This window comes from Nomascus leucogenys, chromosome 11 (genome assembly GCF_006542625.1).
Source record: "Nomascus leucogenys isolate Asia chromosome 11, Asia_NLE_v1, whole genome shotgun sequence".
Lineage (NCBI taxonomy): Eukaryota > Metazoa > Chordata > Mammalia > Primates > Hylobatidae > Nomascus > Nomascus leucogenys.
The window spans coordinates 4,921,779-4,944,088 of NC_044391.1; the positions used below are offsets into that span (position 1 = coordinate 4,921,779).

The window sequence follows — 22,310 nt, forward strand, 5'->3', positions numbered from 1 at the left end:
GAATCACTGACATTTTCATGAGAACCAGTACTTTTCCCCAGTGTATTATTTCATAGCTGATAGGGTTCATTTTCTCTCTCTCTCTCTCTCTCTCTCTCTCTCTGTCTCTCTCTGTCTGTCTCCTTCTCTGTCTCCTTTTTCTCATGCTAAGTCTTGAGCTCCAGCAGGGCCTGTTTCTGTTTTATTGGAGTTGTCTCTTCAGACAAATAGATAAAACTGACTCAGAATTGCAGCTGACTGCTTTGTCTTTTAAGCTGAACATGTTCACTGGAGAATCTCCTTGTTGCATGTGTGTGTGTTTGCTGCAATCACAGTCCAGTCTGCCTGACTTCTACACAGACTTTTTTCATATTTTTGGATTTATGACTTGAATCTTTAACAAACAGGGACATATGACTTGAATCTTTAACAAACAGAAAAAAAAAATCCAACAGACATTAACTGGGCCATGAAGTATGACATGATTATTATGCTTCTAAAATAATTTATGGGAATATTAGATTACCCTTGATGTTTATTATTTTTTAATCCATATGAAATCTGAAATTTGGCCCACATCATCTAAAACCAGCTTCTTATCTCATCTTAAATAAATACATAAGAAGAGTGTTTCAGAGGCTACAAGGGTGAATAGAGACCCAGGAAAAGTAAAGAGCAGAGAACTTATATTTAAATTTAGATGTCTGCGTTTGGTGCATAGGAACCCTTCGCAACAGCCAGTGTGGTTCATATTTCCTCTTCCTCATCCATCAGTCAAACTCTTAAGAATACACATTAAATGAATGAGGCAAATTTGGTGAAAAGTATTAAGTTTGTCCTTTGAAATATTTCCAGGATGTTGAGTTATCTTCGTAAACTAATAAATACTAAAGTGGCAATGCCATTGGCCTACATCTAAAATATAATATAGCTTAACTGATTCAGAGCAAGGAAGAAATTGATCTACGGTTTAAGAAAACAACAATTAACTGTTCCAGAAAGTATTATTACTTTCAAATGAAATACAGGAGAAATTAGATCTTCTATCTGATATGTAATATTAATACTTAGTATCTTAAATTATTAAGGAGGGATTAAAACATCTCAATACAAATGAAATATTATCCCCCTTAGGGGCCTTGGTATTTATACAGATGTAAGTTTTCTATACCAGCTGTCATACAAATCCTATAATCTGGAGGACTTCCTAAACATTGAGAATTTTCATTCTGAAAATCTCACCAGTCTAAGCCTTTTACATGAGTGAGTTCAGTTTCTTTATCTTTAAAATGTTCTGATAACCAGCGATAACATGACCAGAGTTAACCACATTAACTTATGAGGAAAATGCCATTTCCATCATGAGGCTTGTTCCTTGTTTTGAGTGATTGTCTTTAGCTGTGGTCAGTTTCTGTCTCTTCAGTTGCTCATTTACTCCACCTCTGTCTCTTCACATATGCATTTTCCCAGCCACATATGTCAGCTAAAGCCTGGCACTACTCAACAGCTTCATCTCTGGGCTCAAGCTCTATGCGTCCCTCTGCCTAGCCTGCTCACCTCTGCCACCTCCCCTCCTCACAGGCCTCCAGCCCACCACTTCCTCAGGCCTGTTGTTACTAGAAGCAATAAACGACCCAGGTCAAGTAAAGGTCCCTCTCCCACAAATGGCCCATCAAGCCAACTACACCATCCTTCCACCAGAAGTGTCTTGTAGTTTAATTCTCATTGATATTTGACCTCTACAGAGTCTGCATGTCTCAGCTATTTAAGGATCAATAAACAGCCCTTCCCTTCCAGAACTGCCTTCTGCCTGAGAGGAGGCATTCTTATCACTTGTTCTATACTTCAAATGCCCACAGCCAGTGATGTCAGGCTCCTGTGAGTATTCCCTGGACTTCCTTCAAGCTTTGAATTCTTATATCACTTTACATGGATATTCACCAAAGGGCAGGATCCATCTCATTTTCTCTGGATAGCGATTCTCAAGAACATCTGACTGGGCAAGGCTGGGAAAATTGGTACCTGTATATATTGGAGAGATTTCTTTGGCAATAAACTTCAGTTGTTTTTGTATAACTATTGACTTAACTCACTCTTCTGCAGCCACAGAAGTGACGGGGGAGTGAACTAGTACTTGAGCAATAGCCTGGGTGCCTTACTCGTGCTGTAGCCTTGAGAGCACACATTCCCTTTCCTTTTTTTTTTTTTTGGATTCTCAATGTCTAAGTGACAATTTGTTAGGAAATCTGGGAGCGTCTATTCAAAACTCCTCTGTCAAGGGATTCTTTCAACCTGTAGACAAGGAAGCCAGCTGCACTTAGCTCCCCAGTTCTTAAAGGTGGTTGCACAAAAGAACTGCTGTTCCAGATCAGACAGTACAAAGGGAGTAATCCCCCTCCTTTACAGAGCAGAGCGAATGCAGCCACGCTGCCCCTAAGCACCACAGCGCCAGGGAGGTCTGTCCCTGCTGTCACTGTTGGCGTTTCTCTTGTCCACTCTTTGGTGCAGGGAGATCCTCTGTGTTGCAATAGCTCCACGCAGAGTGCCCATGTGCTAGGGATGTGGGAATTGTGATGTGTGCTTTGGGAAGAAAGGGCATTATTATGAAATGAGTCACTGTATTTTTCTTACTAGAGTTTCTCATAAGAAATCTAAAAACTCTTGTAGCCTCAGTTTTTGACCTATTGCTAGATATAGGACTGGGGAGTCTTTCTGAGAGTTTTTACCTTTATTTGGTTTGTTTTTTCCTCACCTTTTTTTCCTTGGAAATATGAAGAACATAAAGTGAATTTTGATTGCACTCAGCTACATTCCATTCCAACAATATTTTCTTATTTACAAACCCAAAAGCCTATGTAGAAACTGTTTTCTTTCTCAGATGTAACATCCTGGAGCCTTTGGGAAATTTAAAATTATTTATTATTTCTTTGTTAAAGTTGTGTAAATAACCATAGAACTCTGTATATATCTGGGACATTTCTGGGTCAGGACAAAGCTACTATTTCATTGTGTGTTAGTTACAGCCACTCCTTCTAGTCTCTGGAGATCAGCCTTCCCATCTGTTTTTACCATCACATTTTAACATAATTTGCTAAGTCCCAGCTCTATACTGGGAACTCTGGTAGGCACCAGGGAAACAAAGAAAAATAAGAAAGTGCGTTGGCCCTCAAGGAGCTTACAGTTTGGCACATCAAGGCTGCTGAAGGATATCCTGGTGACCTAAAAATGTCATTCAAATAGGGCCTCCATTTTTCCTAAATATTTTTCCACTCTGCACCTGTATCTTTAAGGGTTCCATTGGATCTCTTCTGCCGTTCCTCCGAAGGAAAGTCCAAAATCCCCCAGCCCTACTTTTTTTACTTTTAAACCGAAGCTCTCAAAGTCTGTGATCCTTTTGGAAATTAAAAAATGATTTGTAGTGCTAGTACTGCCTACAAGGGGACATATACATTAAGATATTTGAGTTCTCTGCCTTATACTCTTTATTTGAGTTGTGGTTCAAGTTGTGAAAATAGCTGTTAAGACTCTGCAGATGTAGGCCAGCCATACAAGGCTAGGTCCTCACTGTAGCATCATCTAAGTAGAAGGATTACTGGGACATCCTGACAAGAAACAATATTGAAGCACTAACTCAGCTACTTCTCTTAAGGCACACTACTGTTTAGTGGTAAAGAAATCTTCTAGTTTTTGAATACAAAATTGAAGTGAAAATGAGTTTAGACTCATTTTCACTTCAAATAAACTATTGAAGGCTGAGTTATTTTTAGCTTGGCTGTTATAGTCCTCAGCTGTGCATAATCCAGCCCTTTGTGGACCATAGCCCTCCTCTCATTCAAGGGGGAGGGTATCAAATTATCTCAAAAATCTTTTCTCACATGGGATTTCTATTGGAGGAAGCAAATAAAACTGTAGCTAAATAAAAACTACAAAATAATTTTGCACAAAGAAGAAATTTTCTTGCAGATTAAAAAATTATGATTAGAAAAACTTCCAGGGTAGTTATATTTGATCTTAAGAAAGATGTAAATAGAAATTATAAGCTAACATTAGAGGCCTTATATTTTTAGAACAGAAGAAATAAGCTAATTAACATTTGACTGTGCACTGATGTTTGTTCCCTCATGACAGAATCCTTTAACTTTCCTAAGAGAGCTTTTGCGTAAATATAAATCAGATCATTCAAGAAAAGAATTCTCTATTTTTGTGTTTAAAAATGAAATAAGTAGTGGATGACTTTTCTAGGTTTTTCATTATCTATCATAGAGTTAAAAATTTTTATTTTTCTTATTTCTAAACAACTCTAGTGGTGAATTGCATGGAAGATATTAACAAGAGATTCCTGTAGCACTAGGGAAAGTTCCTTGAGTAGAGAGAGGCTGTTTTCATATTTCACATTTTCCACAATGTTATGAACTTAGATTTTACCTAATAACTGATGACCAATATTGTACATATTCATTGTACAAAAAAGCTTTTAATCCAAATATATATAAAGAAAATAAAAATTAGCCACAACTCTGAACGCAAAGTCTCTGCTAATGATCTGGATGGTATCTCTTCATACATCATACTTAATAAACTGAGGTCCGTGTGTATGTGTTTTAACTAGGACCCTATTTGTCAGTTATGTGTTTCTGTCCATTGTTTTTACTGATGATTTTGTATTTGACAAACTCTGCTACGTGAAGACTTCTTATCTGGTAAGGAAAGTAACTCTCAGTGAGTTTATTGTTTTCCTTTCACTTGTATGTCAGTGCTATATGGTAGGATACATTGTTTATCCTCAGAATTGTGTTTTCTGTAATGATCTCTGCTTTCGATGATATTGGTGTTATGTTTTTCAAATTAGATAAATACTTATATTTTCTTCTGATACTTTTATGGAATATATTTTAGTTTATGATATGAGGTCCTTTTTATTCTGTGTAGTGACCAATATTATGCTAATTATAGTCTTTAGGTTTAAGGGACAGCCGAGCTGTGTCTGCTTCTGCCACACCGTCAGTGCACACATGACAATGAGGCATCTGTAGGGAGCAGACTCTCTTTTGCCCCTTAGCGGCTGGATTTCGCTGATGACACTAAGATATCTGGGTTCTCTGCCTTATGCTTAATTTCAGTTGTGGCCAAAATAGCCATCAAGGTTCTGCTGACCTGCATCAGCCACACAAGGCTAGTCCTCACCAGCATCATCTAAGTAGAAAGATTAGTGGGACATACTGCCAAGAGACAATATTTAAGCACTAAATAGAACACTTCTCTTAAGTCACACTACTGTTTAGTGTGAAAGAATTCTCATGGCGCTTGCCCCCTCCCAAGGCTGACTGCCCTGTCCCTTTCCAATCAGTTAAGGCCAAGGCTAAGGGTCAGAACATGTTCAACAGATAGTTAAGGAATAGATGAGGGCCACACCCTCAGCAAGTGGCCTACAATGGGCTGTTTTCCTTGGATAGCCACCATCCCCACCCACCCTTATAGGGACTGGCAGAGAGATGACCCTCTGAAAATGCTGGTAGTGGGGATGAAGATATCCTCTGTTGGTTAGTTTTTCTAGACTAAGATGGAGAAAATAAGAAAAAAAATTTCTTGGGTGAGATCATTTGTTAAAAGATTGTCTTTTGCTTGCATATTACAGTAACCTGAGTTCTCTTTTGTTAATAATGAAATTATTTTTGTTCTCTTTTCTTAATAATGAAATCTTCCCAAATGTTTAGCCAGCAGTATTTGTGAAAAAGATGATTTGTGCCTCCTCCCACCACTGCCATCCCTGCAAGGGAATCTGCCCTTTGCTGAAGTAGAATAGGATAGGTTAAACAAATGAGGATTGTTAGATAGGATAAGTTGGAATAGGATGTATCTCAGTCCCCAATCCTTTGTGGTTTTTTTCTCATAGTGTATCTTTGCATGTGCAGAGGCCCGTGATCTCCACTGATGACCCCTTTACATGATAGATTTGATTAGGAAAAACATGGTGGGGAATAGAACAACTGGAAAAGGGATTTGAGTTAAAATTTAAAGACCTGGCTTTGACCACTGCCTCTCCCCTTACTCACTGATGACCTTAGACAAGTCATCTGGCTTCACAAGAGCACTAGTCACCTAACTTGTTAAGCAAAGGTAAACATGATACTTTCTGTACAGCGTTCTCAAGTTCTCCTAAAGAGCAAGTGAAATAATTAATATTAAAATGTCATAGAAGGCCAGGCGAGGTGGCTCACTCCTGTAATCCCAGCACTTTGGGAGGCCGAGGCAGGCGGATCACGAGGTCAGGAGATCGAGACCATCCTGGCTAACACAGTGAAACACCATCTCTACTAAAAATACAGGAAAAAAAAAATTAGCCAGGTGTGGTGGCAGATGCCTGTAGTCCCAGCTACTCAGGAGGCTGAGGTGGGAGAATGGTGTGAACCCAGGAGGCAGAGCTTGCAGTGAGCCGAGATGGCGCCACTGCACTCCAGCCTGGGCGACAGAGCAAGACTCTGTCTCAAAAAAAAAAAAAAAAAAAAAAGTCATAGAAAGTCTAAGGCACTTATACAGTATTAATTTTTATCAACATCATTTCCTTTCTTCTCTGAAGAAGTCTTCATTTAAATGCAATTAACACCACATTAACAGACTGCTGTACAATCTTCTCCTTCCTGCTTGAAAGGAGAAAAATACCTGACACTATCCTTCTGCTTATATTATTTTTTCCCAAGAAACTCAACTCCCTAATTATTTTTTCCACTTGCCAGCTCAACTTTATTTTGCAGCTATAAAAACTGAAGTACCAAAGAGTTAAGTGATAAACCCCCATTTAGCCAGCCAGTCAGTGGTGGAGAAAGAGACACACTAAAGGCAAAAACTTGTGACCTTCAGTGGGAGTTCTGTTAACCAACATCCAGAGGAGGAGGAGGAGGAGCAGCGACCACCCAGCTAAACACCTTCGATTTCCAGTAGCTGCCAGCAGACTCACATTGAGATACGGCTTTGGAGGAAAAACCCAGTCACCTCTCTAAAGTACGTAGGAATCAAGAGACAGCAGACTTCTCAGGCTTGAATTCCTAAAAGCCCAACTTCATCAGAACACCCACAGTGATAGCACAGAGAGTTCATTAGTAAGCAGATGATTTAGAATTCAGTACTCATTTTCCCAAGGATACAGTGTCATAACTGGGGATGAGGTTCCCAGACTAGTTCACAAAAGCTGTTACTATCATGAGCTCTGAGTCTTGGAAAGAGGAGGCCTTAGTATCTATGTCCCAGGGAAATGGCAAGAGCTATTCCTTCCACATCCCTGGGCAGAAGGCCAGCTCAGAGCAGAATTTTGAAATGAGACAATCATCTGTCGTGTGTTCTCTCTAGCTCTTAGGCCCTTTTCCCATCCGGTGCCCAGGGCTCCTGTGGGCTCTCTTCTGGTTAGCCCTACTCCCTGCGCAGCTGGACTTCGTGTTTACCCACCTCTCTCCACCACGTCCCTGTTCAGGCCCACGTGCTCAGTCAGGTGAGATGTTAGGAAAGACATTATCCTTCTTTCATCATCCCGAAAGAGAGCAGGTCTACCTTCCTGCAGGTGTTGGCGCTTTTCAACCACAGGCCTTTGTCAGAGAAGGCATTTTTTTTAACAAGAAAACCTCCTAAAGTGGCCCAACTCTGCCTGGGGTAATTCCTATTATGTTTTCTCTATTTTTTACAGATGTTTCCCTTCTACTTTTAAACTGGGGTTACTAGCCTATGATTCATGAATTCCTTAAAATTAAAAAAAAATGTGTATTTTTATGTTTTTTTCTGGTCAAAGTTAAGTAGCTTCTATCCAATTCTCAGAACAGATGATAAGCCTCACAATGTCAAGTGTTGGCCCAAAACCATAAATTCTTCAAAATGTCCAAGTTTGTCACACTTGTTTGGCACCAGAGACTTGAGCATAGAGGCTAAGGTTGGTCAGGATATATTTTTAGGTTCTTGAGGGTAGGTAAATGTAAACTGGAAAATCCCTGTGAAAGGTATACTTCCTGCAAAATAACTTCCTTGATTATTTTCACCGATTTCATGTTTAGGGTGATACTGTTTGCAGCCACTTATGGGTGCTCCCCCAAATCTACACAGAGCTTCATTGGCATCAATTCAGAAGAAAAGAAAACTTTTAAAAAAATGATTTTAAAGAGAAAATGAGAGTATTCACTACTAACCCAAGTGGCAGCATTATCAGCAGCTCTGGCTCACTTCCCCTTAGAGACCCGCCCTTTTCATGGGAAGGCAGAGAAGTGAAGTCCTCAGAGGACGGACTCAGGGCCAGACACGTGTGGAATGAAGGCTTGCCCCTCACTGTGGGAACTGGGCAGATGGCTTGGCCACCCAGAGCATCAGTTTCCTCAAGTCTGAAATGGGGAAGGTCATGTCTGCCTCGTGCATGTCTCACGCGGACTCACATACCAGGTGCTAGCCCCTGTGCCAAGTGTTTTGCCTTTGGTCTCAGAGCAAATGTCCATCATCATTGTCATCTTTAGAGAAAAACAACTTCAGTCCCAGTGGAATTCATGCAATGCCACTTTTCATTTCACCTCCTGTTTGCTTCAGTTCCCTTGAGTCAATACGTACATACTTGTGTGTTTCCATCTTTTCTTTTAGTTATTCATTGCGACTCTATCCCACCTGTTTTGCCCTTTTTACTTCGTTATTATCAAAAAATTTTAAAAGTATTATTAGTGAAATTTAGGAAAGAGAGACTTCTCCCTCATTTTAAAGACAGGTGGCTTCTGCACGGCCATGTTGCTTCATGGTCTGGGATTGTGGTCATTGTCATTCATGCTCTGTTTGGGCTGCTTTTCTGTAACTAACTGAGGATTTCGTATGTGTCACATTTCACGTTGCCAATGCTCCTGAAAATCATGAGGTGTCCAGTAAAGTATGGTTGTAACGTTTCTGTCTCATTATAAATTAAAAGGTTCCAGTGTCATACTTTATTATATGTCCCCCAAATAAGCTGATAATATATTACACTTTTAATCTGCTTTTATTGTTGGCAAAAGGTTTTAATTATTTGCAGAGGGCTGTCGCATACAATAACCTATTCAGTGCAACAAACCTGAGAAGAGGTTGTATCAGTCTTGAACCTTTTCATTTTCAAGAGACAGCAAGGCCAACTCAAAGCAGCTTAGCAAAAAAAAAAAAAGGAAAGTTTTTGTCTCATGCCCCTGAAAAGTCCAGACTTTAGGTACAGCTTGATCAGAGACACAAAGAATATCATTAAGACTCCATTTCTCACCATCTTTGGCTCCAGATTCCACTGTGTTGGCTTCACTCTCAGCTTATGTGTGGTGGTTGGTCCCAGCAGCCTCAGGTCCGTATCCTTCCAGCAGGAGGAGGTGAGGCCTCTTGCCAGGACAGCTGTGGCTGACGCATATCTTTGAGGCTTGTGAATTCAGTAGTTTCATTGGTCTGAGCCATAGGCCCATTTCTGGAGTCAGGTAGGGAAACAAGATCTCTTGAAATGCATGGACATGGCTGGGGTTTGAAGATGTGATTTTCCCAAACAAAATCTGAGCATTGCTTCCAGGAACTGAATGAGTATCCACTATAGAGGCATTATTATCATCTCTCTTTTTATAGATGAAGAAACTGGTGCTCAGAGAATATGTCAGTTGTCCAAATATCGCAGTCAGGTAGTGACCAAGAGGGGACTGGAGCCAAAGTCCTCTTCTCTTTCTGTAAGTCCATATCTAACCATGATGGCAAATGATACTGTGGCCATTGGGCAAAGTGAAGAGAGTACTACTGCACAGGGAGCAGGCCTCCTAGACTCATTTCTGCCCCTGACTACATGCATGGCCTCAGTCTTCGTGGGTCTCATTCTTCTCATCCATCACATAGTGACAATACCTGCCCTGATGAATACTCTTTGGGGCTCAGATGAGATGTTGGGAAAAGGACTTTGAGAATCACATGAGTTCTTCATGAATACAAGGCATTCTTGCCTTCTCTCCAGCCCCATATGGTTTGTGAAGGCATCACATTTGAAAATGTGTTCAACACTCTCCAGTTTCCAAAGTTGCTTCATACACCTCACTGCATTTAAATTTCCCAAACAATCCTGTAAGGTAGATGAGAAACCAACCATCAAGGGGTTGAGAAGCTGGCCCTGGGACAAGCCAACAATGCACATGAGACCTTAGACTCCACTCCCTTTCACCTGTGTGCTGGGACTCGTGTGCCAGGAGCCTCAGCCTGATTCGATCAACTCTGGGTGTTATCATTCTCAGCAGATGTGATTAGGAGGAATCGAGAAGCAGTAACATTTTGAATATGCCCTAAGACTATGTTTTATAATATTCTACTGTGAATTGCCTACTTTCAAAATATTCTGGTTGGGTTATTATTATTACTATTGAGATGGAGTTTCACTCTATTTGCCTATGCTGGAGTGCAGTGGCGTGATCTCGGCTCACCGCAACCTCCGTCTCCCAGGTTCAAGCGATTCTCCTGCCTCCTGAGTAGCTGGGATTACAGGCATGCGCCACCACGCCTGGCTAATTTTCGTGTTTTTAGTAGCGACAGGATTTCACCATGTTAGTCAGGCTGGTCTCGAACTCCTGACCTTAGGTGATCCACCCGCATCGGCCTCCCAAAGTGCTGGGATTACAGGCATGAGCCACCATGCCCAGCCATTAATTATTTTCATTTGGGGTTGAATGTAACAGAATCAGAAGAAACTCATGTACATAACCATGAGAAAACAGATCCAGCTCTCAAAAGATGAAGACAGAACTCATGAAGTCCTACCTTGAGAACAATTTTAATGACATTGAATAGCTTTTTTTCATCCCTTTATTGCCTTCACATGACATTTTACAATCCTAAAAACGAGTTTGGTGGGATAGCTTCTGCCATGTGCTTCCAGTACGGCTGTGAAGGGTACTAGGAGGATCATATGGGGTGGGCCATGTGGTCAGGATGAGCTGGGATTGGCTGGTGCACCCCAAGGACTCTTGGAGTGACCAGTAACCTAATGCCGTGGCCCCAAAGATCTGCCGCCATAAACTCCAACCTCAGCTAATATTAATGTCTTAGAGCCTTCAGCCAGTTGCTGGAGAGCTGGCTGCAAGTCATTCCCAACACAGGCCATGTTTGTCAGATGGGTAGGGGCGTTACCATCCCATGCTGTGTGTCCATGTCATGCCAGGTTCTAGCCAGCAGCATCTGACCCTGGGATGTGGTATTAATATCTGCCTCACCAAGCTGTACTGAGGGTGACAGTGGTGGGTGCCGCCGTTTCTCTGTTCTCCCTTACTGCAAAATTCTTCCAAAGTGGTGTTGTGTAGACCTGTGCTGGCCAGTACTTGTAGCCACTGGCCACATTTGACTATGGAGTATTTAAAATATGGCAAGTCAGAAATAATGTAATCTAAGCATAAAATGCACATCAGACTTTGCAGACTTAGTATATAAAAACATCTGAATATTTTTTACATTGATTATGTATTATGATTATATTTTATATGATGTTAAATATATATTATTGAAATGTAATTTCACCTTTAAAAGTGTCCTTTTACTTTCGTAATGGGTCTGTAGAAAATTTCAGGTTGCTCATACAGTTCACATTCTGTTTCTCCTGGAGACTTCGGTCTCTAGTCTGCCTCCATACTGGAGAAGTGCCAATGCAGCCACTTGCACTTCTCCCTTGACCCCATCTCAGGTAGGCTTGGATCCCAGCACTTCACCAAAAGCAGCTTATGTCAAAGTCACCTTCCTTCCAGTGATCAGTTTTCATTCATAACCAGTCAGCAGTGGTCCATACAGTTGTCACTTTCATTGGCATTTCATTCTTCACTTCCATGTTACTCTCTCTTGCCTCCAGGAGCAATATGCTATCTTGATTTTTCTCCTCCTCACTGATGCTTCCCTCATAGTCTCTTTTCCTGAATCTTCCTCATCTTCTCAACTTCTTTTACTCATCCAAAGTCATTTCCCAGTAGAGCTCATCCTGACTGACTCTGAGGACTTTGTGTCTGCAGCTCAGACCTCCCTCTGCCGAAAACCTGTGTCTTACCTGCCTGCTCGGCACCTCCATTTAGATATCCAGGAGGACTCTTAACACCATCTTAGTCCATTTGTGTTGCTATAACACAATACCCAAGACTGGTAACTTATAAAGAACAGAAATTTATTTCTTATTGTTCTCAAGGCTGGGAAGTCTAAGATCAAATCACCAGCAGGTTGGGGTCTGGTGAGGGTCTAGTCTCTGCCTCCAAGATGATGTCTTATTGCTGTATGCTCCAGAAAGGAGGAGCAGTGTCCCCACAAGGTGGAAGGACAATAGGTCCAACTCCTTCCTTCAGGCCCTTTTATAAAGACACCTAATCCCATTCATGAGGGTGGAGCCCTCATGGCCTAATTACATCTTCAAGGCCCCACCTCTTAATACCATCACATTGGCAGCACTTGAATTTTGGAGGGGACACAGTCATACCATAGCAATGCCTAAAACTGATTTCTTGGTCTTATTCCCCAAGCCTGACCCTAAATTTACTATACTTTCTGTATTGGTAAAGGCCAACTTCCTTCATCCAGTTATTTAAACCAACAATTGTGGAGTCACCAATGACTTCTCTTTCTCCCACTCTATATCCAGTCCATCAGCACATTGTGTTGGGTCTCCCATCAAATTATATTTCCAGTCTAACCACTGCTCCCCAAGGAGCAGGCTCTTCTTCATCAATCATTGCCAAGGCCTCGTCTTCCTCCTTGTAATCTTGTCCCTCTACAATGCCCAAGGTATTCCTTTTAAAATGTCAAGTCCCTTTTCTTCTAGGAAGCTTCCATGGGTATATCATCCTCCTCACAATAAAATATGCCATCCTTACAAAAGTCACACAAGATCTGCCTTTTCACCACCGGTACACACACACACCCCTCTTTCCTGCTTCCCGACCTCTTCCCCTGGTTTACTCTCCAGTTTCTGCACCTTCCAAGCATACTCTGTCCTCAGACCCTTGGTGTTCACTCTTCCCCCTGCCCAAAATGCTCTTCCCCATCTGCTCCTGTGGCTTGTCCTTCACTCAGGTCTCAGTGTAAAGCCCACCTTGTTACCTACCACAGCCTTCCCTGACCACCATATCTAGCATAGCACCCCATGGCCCTTTAGATGTTTATTTCTCCTCATAACATCATCACCACTTGACATATGTTTATTTGTTTGTTTGTTGTCTTCTCCATTGAGATAGGGGCTCCATGAAAGCAAGGTCCTTTCCCTCAAGGGCCTCAAGCATTGCCAGGTACAGAGCTCAATATTGCCTGATTGGATTATTCTGTGGGATTCTGCTCAGTTATCAATTCTGTGTGCCTTTAGGGCAGAAGTTCATTAATTCTGCTGGGTATCAGAATCACTGAGGGGCTTGCCCAAAATATACATGCCCTGACCCCACTTCCTAGAGATCCGAATTCTGAGGTGGAACCTAGACCATTTTTTAACACACTCCTCACATGATTTTGATGCATGGGATAAACGGACCACACTTTGCAAAAGGCTGTCTCACTGTACCAGTTTGTGTTTGTTTATCTGTTGCTCTGCCTCTGCCTTGCTGAGTGTTGTTTTATGTATATCAGCAGTTTTTGAGTCACCTGGGAACCTAAATATAGATGCCCTCGCCCCATCCCACATCTTGTGAATCAGAACTTCCAGGGATGGATCTTGGGAATCTCCATTTTCAAAAGGCTCCCTCTGTGCCTCTGATGCAGCCAGTCTTCCCACTGGCCTGCGGGAGCTCCTCCTGTGCTTTACAGACTTCGTGAGGAGGTTGGAAGCTCAAGAGCAGGTGTTTTCTCTGCCATTTTAGGCCAACTTCTCTCCCTATCTCCCATTAATCCAACAGTGTTCTGTTCAAAACCAGTTTTTAGTAAGTCACTGTGGGGTGACTCCTTGGTTTATCCACAGTTTCAATGTGCCTTTGGGACTTAAACATTGCCCAGTATTTATTTTTTTTTTTCTTGCTTGCTTTCTTGCTTGCTTGCTTGCTTGCTTTTTTTCTTTTCTTTTCTTTCTTTCTTTCTTTTTTTCCTTCTTTCTTTTTATTTTTTTCAAAGCCTTACTCTGTCACCTAGGTTGGAACGCAGTGGCACAATCATGGCTTACTGCAGCCTTGACTTCCTGGGCTCAAGTGATCCTCCCACCTCAGCCTGCTGAGTAGCTGGGACTATAAGTGCACACCACCACGCCAGGCTAATTTTTTGTAGAGATGAGGTCTCACTATGTTGCCTAGGCTGGTCTCGAACTCCTGAGCTCAAGCTATCCTCCTACCTTGGCCTCTCAAAGTGCTGGGATTACAAGCATGAACCACTGCGCCTGGCCCAGTATTTCTAACTGCATCTCAAATCAGCCTGTTCTCTGATTAGAGGCAAGAAGGATATCTTAGGCACCTAGCTCATCCTGGTGGGGACTCTCTTTGCAGTCCTTTCTATCCTGGAATTTAAAATGTGTTTCCCAGGTCAGCCCATACAGGAATAGGGTAATATCACCCATCGTCATACTCAAACATTCATCTGTTCAGCCTTCCCCTTGGGTCTGTACTGGGACATGTGTGTTGACTGTCTTCATCCTTGGGGTACTGGTCTCCAGAGTACCCTCAAAGATGGAGAAAAGTCCTGATCCCTTGCCCTGTGACCTGCCTAGGCTGCTTAGGTTGCTGAGGGAGGGTATCTCCCTAGAGGCCAGGGCTTTGCCCTATTTCTGTTTGGTTTTGCCCTAGAACTGTGTACTGACATTCTTTATAGAGAGAAACTTTTGAATCAAAAATCTTCAAAGTATAACCAAAAAGTAAAACAAAATAGGAGGTAGGGTGGGGATGAGGCAGATGGCTGGAAATGGAGTATACCAAGGAATGATGTTTGTAGGATTTTATTCCTTGGCCCAAGAGTAAGAGCTACCTTCCAGGTTGTAAGGAATCATTTATGAAGGCCCTGGAAGATCCTGTGGGTTAATCTAATTTTTTAATACCTGAGTCTCCGTGGACTCAGAATGTCCCGTTCTGGGCTTTGGATGGCCAGCTCTTCGGTAGCCTCTTTGAATATGTTGGGTTTATCTTCATTCTTTGCAAGAGATGATGGGATCATTATTCATGGCAGAATCTGAAAAGTAGTAGGGTCTTCCCGTAAGCCCAGAAGGCACTTGCAACCCCCTTAGCACACATTATATATCTGCACCTTGGCGTTGTGCCTCCGGATAAGCCTCAGATTGCATTTTGATGCCAGATGTGAGAAGCCATTAGTAATCAGGACAACTCCCTTTAGGAAATCCTGTTCCCAGGTGATAGCTGCTTCCTAAGGAATACTTGTTTGGGGGCTTGGGGGGTTGGTGGGGCGGGGGAGGGGAGCGGCACCGGAGGCTCTGATTTAGCGACAAAGGGGAGTGAATTGACCCTAGCAATGTTAGAGTAAGAGATTTCTAATGAGACCTGACAGCTCAGGGCCTAAAGAGGGAGTCTAATCTTTTTTTTCCTGCCCACCCAGTCTTCATACAAATGTAAATATGCCTCCTTCAACAAATTGCCAAATGTGGTTTTAATTTGTAAGCAGGAGACCCCGCCTTGCCTTTCTCTTTCTTTTTTTCTTTTTCTTTTCTTTTCTTTTTTTCTTTTTTTTTTTTTTTTGAAAACTAAGTCACAGATTTTACACTTTTTGAACAGGACATTTCCTCCTGTTACTCTGTCACCTTTTCTGTTGTCCTTTTTCTTCCAAGGACATTTTCCCTCATTGTTGTCAGAGGAATTTGGGATGAGAGCCGACTGCTCTGCTTCTTAAAGGAGTTTTTGAAGTTCCCATAGGAAATGCATAGTGCTCTTTAAACTGAATTTTTAAAATAAATAAATAAAGGCAGTGATTGAATTTAACACGAGATTTGAAAGAGTGTCACTATCGCAGCATCATACTTTATGTGGCATATGCAGTATTCATTGTTGTTATTTATGACCCTGTCTGCCTTCCATTGTGGATTTCTTCCAGCCTTGGGGAATTTACATCATTCCTAATAGCAAAAGGCTTTCTGGTTCCCACAGAGTTGTTCAAAGCCTGACTCATGCTCCTTATGTTAATTGTTCAGCTCTGAAAATACAGCACTTACAGGGTGTGGCTGTGAGGGGAGAATCTACTGTACTTATAGGGCATGTTTAGAAGTGTTTCACACATAAATCTCGATTCCTCTCTCTCTCTCTCTCTCTCTCTCTCTCATTTGAATTTTAAGCTGTCACTCATTTTGGCCAACTAGTAAGTCTTAGAAAACAAAAAAAAGGGAGTATAATCCAATAAAATCCAATAAAACCTAGAATATTCTGTTCACTAGCTTAAAACTCACTTGGGTTATAACCAGATATGACTTCGAGTGACACTGGCCCAGGTCTGAGATGGATAGGCACAACTGAAGAGCGTGAAGAGCCCATCCTCAGTGGTGCAGTGGTGCAGGGCAGTGATTAGGCAAAGCACATCCGCTCGGCCTGTAGGATAACCAGGCACGGTACTTATGGCTGCCACCCACCAGGTACTCTGGGAATGTCACTGCTAATTCCAGTGTAGGTCTAAAGCAAGGACCTACTGACAACTTACTAAAGCTGTTTCTGGTGGTAGCAACGTTTTATTGGAATTTGATGGAGAAGAATACTTAGTTTCTCAGAAAATGTGAGGAGTTAACACCTTGTGTGAATTATCTACTTGATAACCAAAAGGAGAAGAGATTCCAAAAGCATGAAATGGGTTAATGTTGGCAAGGTAGGTAGGCTTTTACATTTTATAATTACTTCCTTATGATGCTTCCATGGGAACACAAAAGGCTAGATAGGCAGATAATCTATGAATTATATAAAACCAGTGTGGTGGTTAGTATAAGGAAAAAAGTCCCGAACTTTTTAGTAGCCAAGAATCACAAACTCCAGTTTTCAAAATACCAATATTAAAAGATTTGACTGTTGCTATGGTCTTGGGTGTGACAAAATTTTTTTATTTATTTTATTTTATTTTATTTTTTTTTTTGAGACAGAGTCTCGCTCTGTTGCCCAGGCTGGAGTGCAGTGGTGCCATCTCGGCTCACTGCAAGCTCCGCCTCCTGGGTTCACGCCATTCTCCTGCCTCAGCCTCCCGAGTAGCTGGAACTACAGGCGTCCGCCAACACATCCGGCTAATTTTTTTTTGTATTTTTAGTAGAGACGGGGTTTCACCATGTTAGCCAGGATGGTCTCAATCTCTTGACCTCGTGATCCGGCCACTTTGGCCTCCCAAAGTGCTGGGATTACAGGCGTGAGCCACTGCGCCTGGCCACAAAATATTCTTTATTTTTGCAGATAGAGAAAATATGGGGAATTCTTAGGATGATAAGGGTGTAGACCACTGCGTCACCAGGTCTTGCTAGAAGAACAGAGCTCACAGGCACGTTGCCCCACACAGTAGGATTCTGGGGCTTTCGTCACAGCCTGAGCCTCACAGATACCAGATACTGGCCAAGAGTTCCCAGATGGTTTGGAATCAACATTCTTTGCCTTACAGTTTTGTATGTTTATGACGCATATTAATGTATGAAATGTGGACTGGGAGTCCAAAAGAAGTTACAATTAGCCATAAAGTCCTAGGTAAAAAAGGTTAAAATAGCTTACCACTGAGCAGTTTCATTCAGTCTTTACAAAAATAAATGTGTTCATTGGGGCATTCAAAGTGTAACTGTTTTCTCTCATGTTCAGCTAATAGATTTCTGGTTGAACCTTTGTTATCTTTTGGAGTAGACAGAAAGAGTTCTCCATGGAGTGTCTGATTACTTTGCTGAGTGTGCAGAGAGTTCACTTCCTCCCAGTGCAAAGCTCCGGAGAAATGCTCTGAAAGAAATGTAGGTGCAATGTGTTTCCTTTTTCTCATTTTTGCCTGTCTCTATGTATGGATAGATAACATGAAGTCCAGAATTAAACAGAGTGCCTGGAACTGAAGCACAAACTCTCCTCTATCACGTACTTACTCTCCCCTCCCTCGTGACTCTCTTGCTTTCTGGACAATAGGGATAGAATCCTTGCTTCACAGGTGTGTTGCAAGGAGTAATTAATGACACGTTCTTTGAAGATGAAAAGCACCTGTTGGTGGTGTGTTTCATACCACTTTCGGAGGGACTACAGACCGATCTAAAAAAATACATTCCTTTCCTAAGATCCTTGTTCCGACTTTAATATAATTACGATAATCCTCAGGCTCCTGGTGTCAACAGTAAGAACATGAATATTACATGTATTTGTTTTCACACTGAAGCCAGCCAAAATAAATATTTCAGCTTTCAATGTTTTGGTGGTTGAGGAAATTTCTTGCCATTCACAAACCTGTAAATATATGCTGAAGTTAAGATCTTCAGTCTCTAATTCTCCCTGTACAGCTTCTATCCTGCCCCTCAAAGTTTACTTTATCATCAGAGTGAAGTTACATTGTCTGTTGTGCATGCTGTAAGGAGCAAGGGGCTTATATACAGCTATATCAACACTCTTTTGTCTTCCACGATTGTATTTTATTGCCTTTCTTGCTATCTGAAATTTCTTCCAGGACATTTCAAATTATATTAACTAAGTCCTACTCCCATTTGTTGATCAAGTTTGATCAACAAACCTGATACCAGCTAAATGGTGGTTGTATTTGGGTAACATCTTGAAATAGCCTGAGAGAAATTCCAAAAGATTTTTCTTTACTCACAAGTAGAAATTATGTGTATGTGTACATTTGTGTATACAGAGCCCGAGTCTACTCCTGGAAAAAAAAAATCAGTATATAGGCAGTACTGACCCTTAACATTGGAAATGAATACCTTTTTGCCTTAGTTAAAATGTGAACAAACACCATCATAAATCCATTTTTAACCCAATGATTGATAAGCAGTATCATGTGTAATGGAAAACGTCAAGGTTTTTGCTTGATTCAGTCTGCATTTAAACAGACACTTGTGGTGGGGAGTGTTTCCAGATTTGCTGGGGAAGCGAGAAGACAGGTAGTGCCTGCCTCCTTTTACAGGTGTAGGAAATGTGGTAGAGGGAATCTGGAGGAAACAGTGCCATGAGAGCTTTACAAACCATAAAATCATTTTTGTTTGTTTCAGTGTGAAAAGAACTGAAACAAAAAGCAGTGTCATGAGCAAATCACAGACCAGAAGAGACACTGTGGAAACATCTAGTGACTCAGTGATTGCAGAGATAGCAAGGAGGAGGAATGATGGTCAGGCTTCCTCCAGTCCCCCATCAGAATCCACGGGACAAGCAGAGGATTACATGAAGGCAGCTGAGAGCCACTGGGGGCTTCCTGTTCAAAAGCTGGAAAAAGTTAATCAGACCCAGCCAGAAGACACTAGTGGCCAGCAAAAACCTCATCCTGGGGAGCGGTTAAAGACAGGGCTTCTAAGCAGGAGCCCTGTCTGTAGCTGTGAGTCAGCATCACCAGGTCCAAAACAAAGTCCACGAGTGGCCAGAACCCAACAGAAACGCAGGAACTGCAGCTCTGCGGAAGACTTCGACCACCACAGGAGAGTTTCTCTTGGAAGCGATGGATTAGTCCCTAGAGAGATAATAGTGGAAAAAAGCAAAGCTGTCAGGCTTTTGCCAGCTTCAGAGTTGTCAGATCCAGGGTTACTTTTGAAACAAGATTTGGCAAAAACCACGTCTAAGGAAGAGTTGCATGTTTTGGAAAGTCTCTCCTCCAGACATCTTATGAAAAATAACCCAGGGCAGGCACAGCAAACTGGCTCAGCCACAAACACTGAAAGGTTATCTGCAATTCAGAACAGCCCAACCAAGAAAAGAAAGAAATATGAAAGAGGCCATTAACACTGAAGAGGATTGCACCGTTGGAGTTGAGGACATAGTGGCCAAACCTGTGACAAGGGAGCTGTGAATATAGATGCCGGGATTTTAAAGGAATTAATTAGAATGACTAATTTAAATAAGAAGTGTGTTATCTGTGTTATGGCTATGGTTTGTTTTCAAAGCATTTCAAACCAGGAGGCTATATGCTTGTTCTAACAGCGTTGCTTCTTTATCATTGTATTTTATGACTGTCTTCAGAGTAATTAGTGATGACAAAGAGCCATCCACCTTGTCAGGGAGGAGACTGTGCAAGGACTGCATGAAGAAACTGATCATGAGCCCCTTCCTGGCACATCACTGTGCAGACCACACAATGGACCACGCAAAGACAGTGCTGCCGTGCTGCCATTCAGCTCCAGGGGTACAATCCATCCCCCTGCTCCTCAGCCTGAGTAGGAGGGCAGTGAAGGAACAGGCTAGTGGTTCTTAGTATGTGGTCCTGGGACCAGCTTCGTTGTCTGGAAATGTGCTAGAAATGTGGTTATTGGGCCCTGCCCCGTGCTGAGTAACTGCCTTTGGGTGATTCTGAAACGTGCTCGAGTTTGAGAACCACTGGACTAATAGAACACTCCCCGGTGCTTCCTTCAGCCTGGCTGCCATGGCCTCCAGCTCACCAGTTGGGGCCAGATGTGCACATGCATCCCCTCGGACTCCCTCAAACTTGTAAAACACTTGGGTTTGGTGTATGGGTCACTCTCTTCCTGGGTTCTACGGTATGGCAGCCATGGCACCCACGAAGGTGTTACTTACCCTTATAATTGTTGAAGTTGATGGACAATTTTGCCCAACCTTAGGAGGAGACATCAGAGAGGCTCGTTGTTGCCTGTAGCTCAAGCACGTCCGTCCCTGCTCTTGCACCCACCTCCAGGATTTTGGTTTGGGACAGACTATAACCTAACGGGAACTCAGTTGACCAGGTTCCAGTTTCCCAGTTGGAAGGCTTCACAGGCAGTTCAAATTTCAAGACAGGAGCCTTCCCTTTACAATGTCACCCACTGTCTCCAGTGGGCTTGCTGAAATGTCACATAGTGAATTATAGCAATGACTTATTTTGGATGGACACCCGCTAAAAATTTCCAATAACCGAATTTCATTCTAAAACAGGAAAGAAACAATATTCAAAGTCCATTCATTCAATACATCTTTTTTTTTCTGTTCAACGGGGGGTGGTCCTTTGAAATAGCACCTCCCCTAAGTAATAAGGAAAACCAGGTATATTCCCTAAAGTGTTGAAGTTAGCAGAAAAATCACCCAGAAAAGCCCAAAACAATGAAAAGAGTACAGAAACAGGCATAGTGTAGGTTCATGCTTGAGATGGAGTAGTGGTTTATTCCATCCCATTCTATCCTTTCCCATATCTCCTGTCCCCACTTGTTAAGACCAGTAAGACTCATGAAGCAGCAGCTATATTTCATGGCACCATTTTGGGTCATGAAATTCCATGTTGGTCACCAAGCCCGACTGTGGTGGTAGATACTGTTACTTTGATGTTCCAAACCCTGCCTAGAAACCTGTTCCTGTCCCATGATCCCAGCCTCACCACCCCCACTTGAAACAGCCCTGCCTACTAGTGTCCTGTCCTCTTCCCTCTTGGCTTTTTTCCTGCTCCCAGCGGAACCCAGTCAAGGGATTCTATAGGAGAAGAGGGAGCCCAACAATACTAACTTCAGTGGAGCTGACTCTGCTTATACAATAGGGGTGGGCTGTACAGAGTGGAAACCCCCGAGTACCTGGTAGAATGTGCATTTCCATGGCCCACTGTAGGCCCCTCTCTTAGAGCAAACAGTATTTTAGGTGTGCTCTTTATTGAACACAGGACCACAGTGTGTCATTGAATCTTCTTAAACAGAAGCAATTAGAACGATTTATATATAGGGAGGGCACAAGTAATGAATAACCCAGGGGATAGACCAAGAAGCAGCTCTCTGGAAAAGAGTCTGGAATTAAAAAGACAGCTGTACTAGAACAATAGCCACTGCCTGCTCCAGAACTAGGGGGGAGATATTTGAGCTGGAGCCACCAGAGAAAATTTCTATCGAGAAGTTTTTATTTGTTTTTCTGTTGGTTTTTTGTTGTTTTTGTTTTCTTCTAATCTTTCTCCGAAGTATCACTCTGGTATTGAGAAATTTTTATCTCATTAGCTAACCTGGGCTTGGTGGTTAAAGCTAATACTTGTATTTAGAATGATTCTCTGTCAAGAAAAGTCTTGGCTTTAGAGTTTGTTATAGTTGGGGATATAACAATTACTATGATCTAAGAGAAAAAATAGCACCTTTGGTTGTAGATAGATGTGGTTTTCCTCACAGCCCTCACATCCCTTCATGTAAAAGGGATTTTAACAGGATTTACGGAGGGAATTGCTCTCAGTTCCCACACTGTGACATGTGTTTGAGGAATTTTGCCTTTAAGCAGTTTTCTTGCACATGGCTGAAACACCCCTGGCTCTCTTGTTATTTGAGTGGTTGCATGATTCTTTGGATATTTGGAAGT

General features: G+C 42.1%; 1 protein-coding gene across 1 annotated transcript in view; it reads left to right on the forward strand.

The window, feature by feature from the left end:
* SLX4IP (SLX4 interacting protein) overlaps positions 1–22,310 on the forward strand; it is a 188,788-nt gene extending 166,478 nt beyond the window's left edge. Inside the window, exons 7-8 of the mRNA XM_003252722.2 lie at positions 17,718–17,818; positions 19,061–22,310. Coding sequence (XP_003252770.2) covers positions 17,718–17,818; positions 19,061–19,781 — 822 coding nt within the window. The 3' untranslated portion in view covers positions 19,782–22,310. The remainder of the gene's footprint in view (positions 1–17,717; positions 17,819–19,060) is intronic.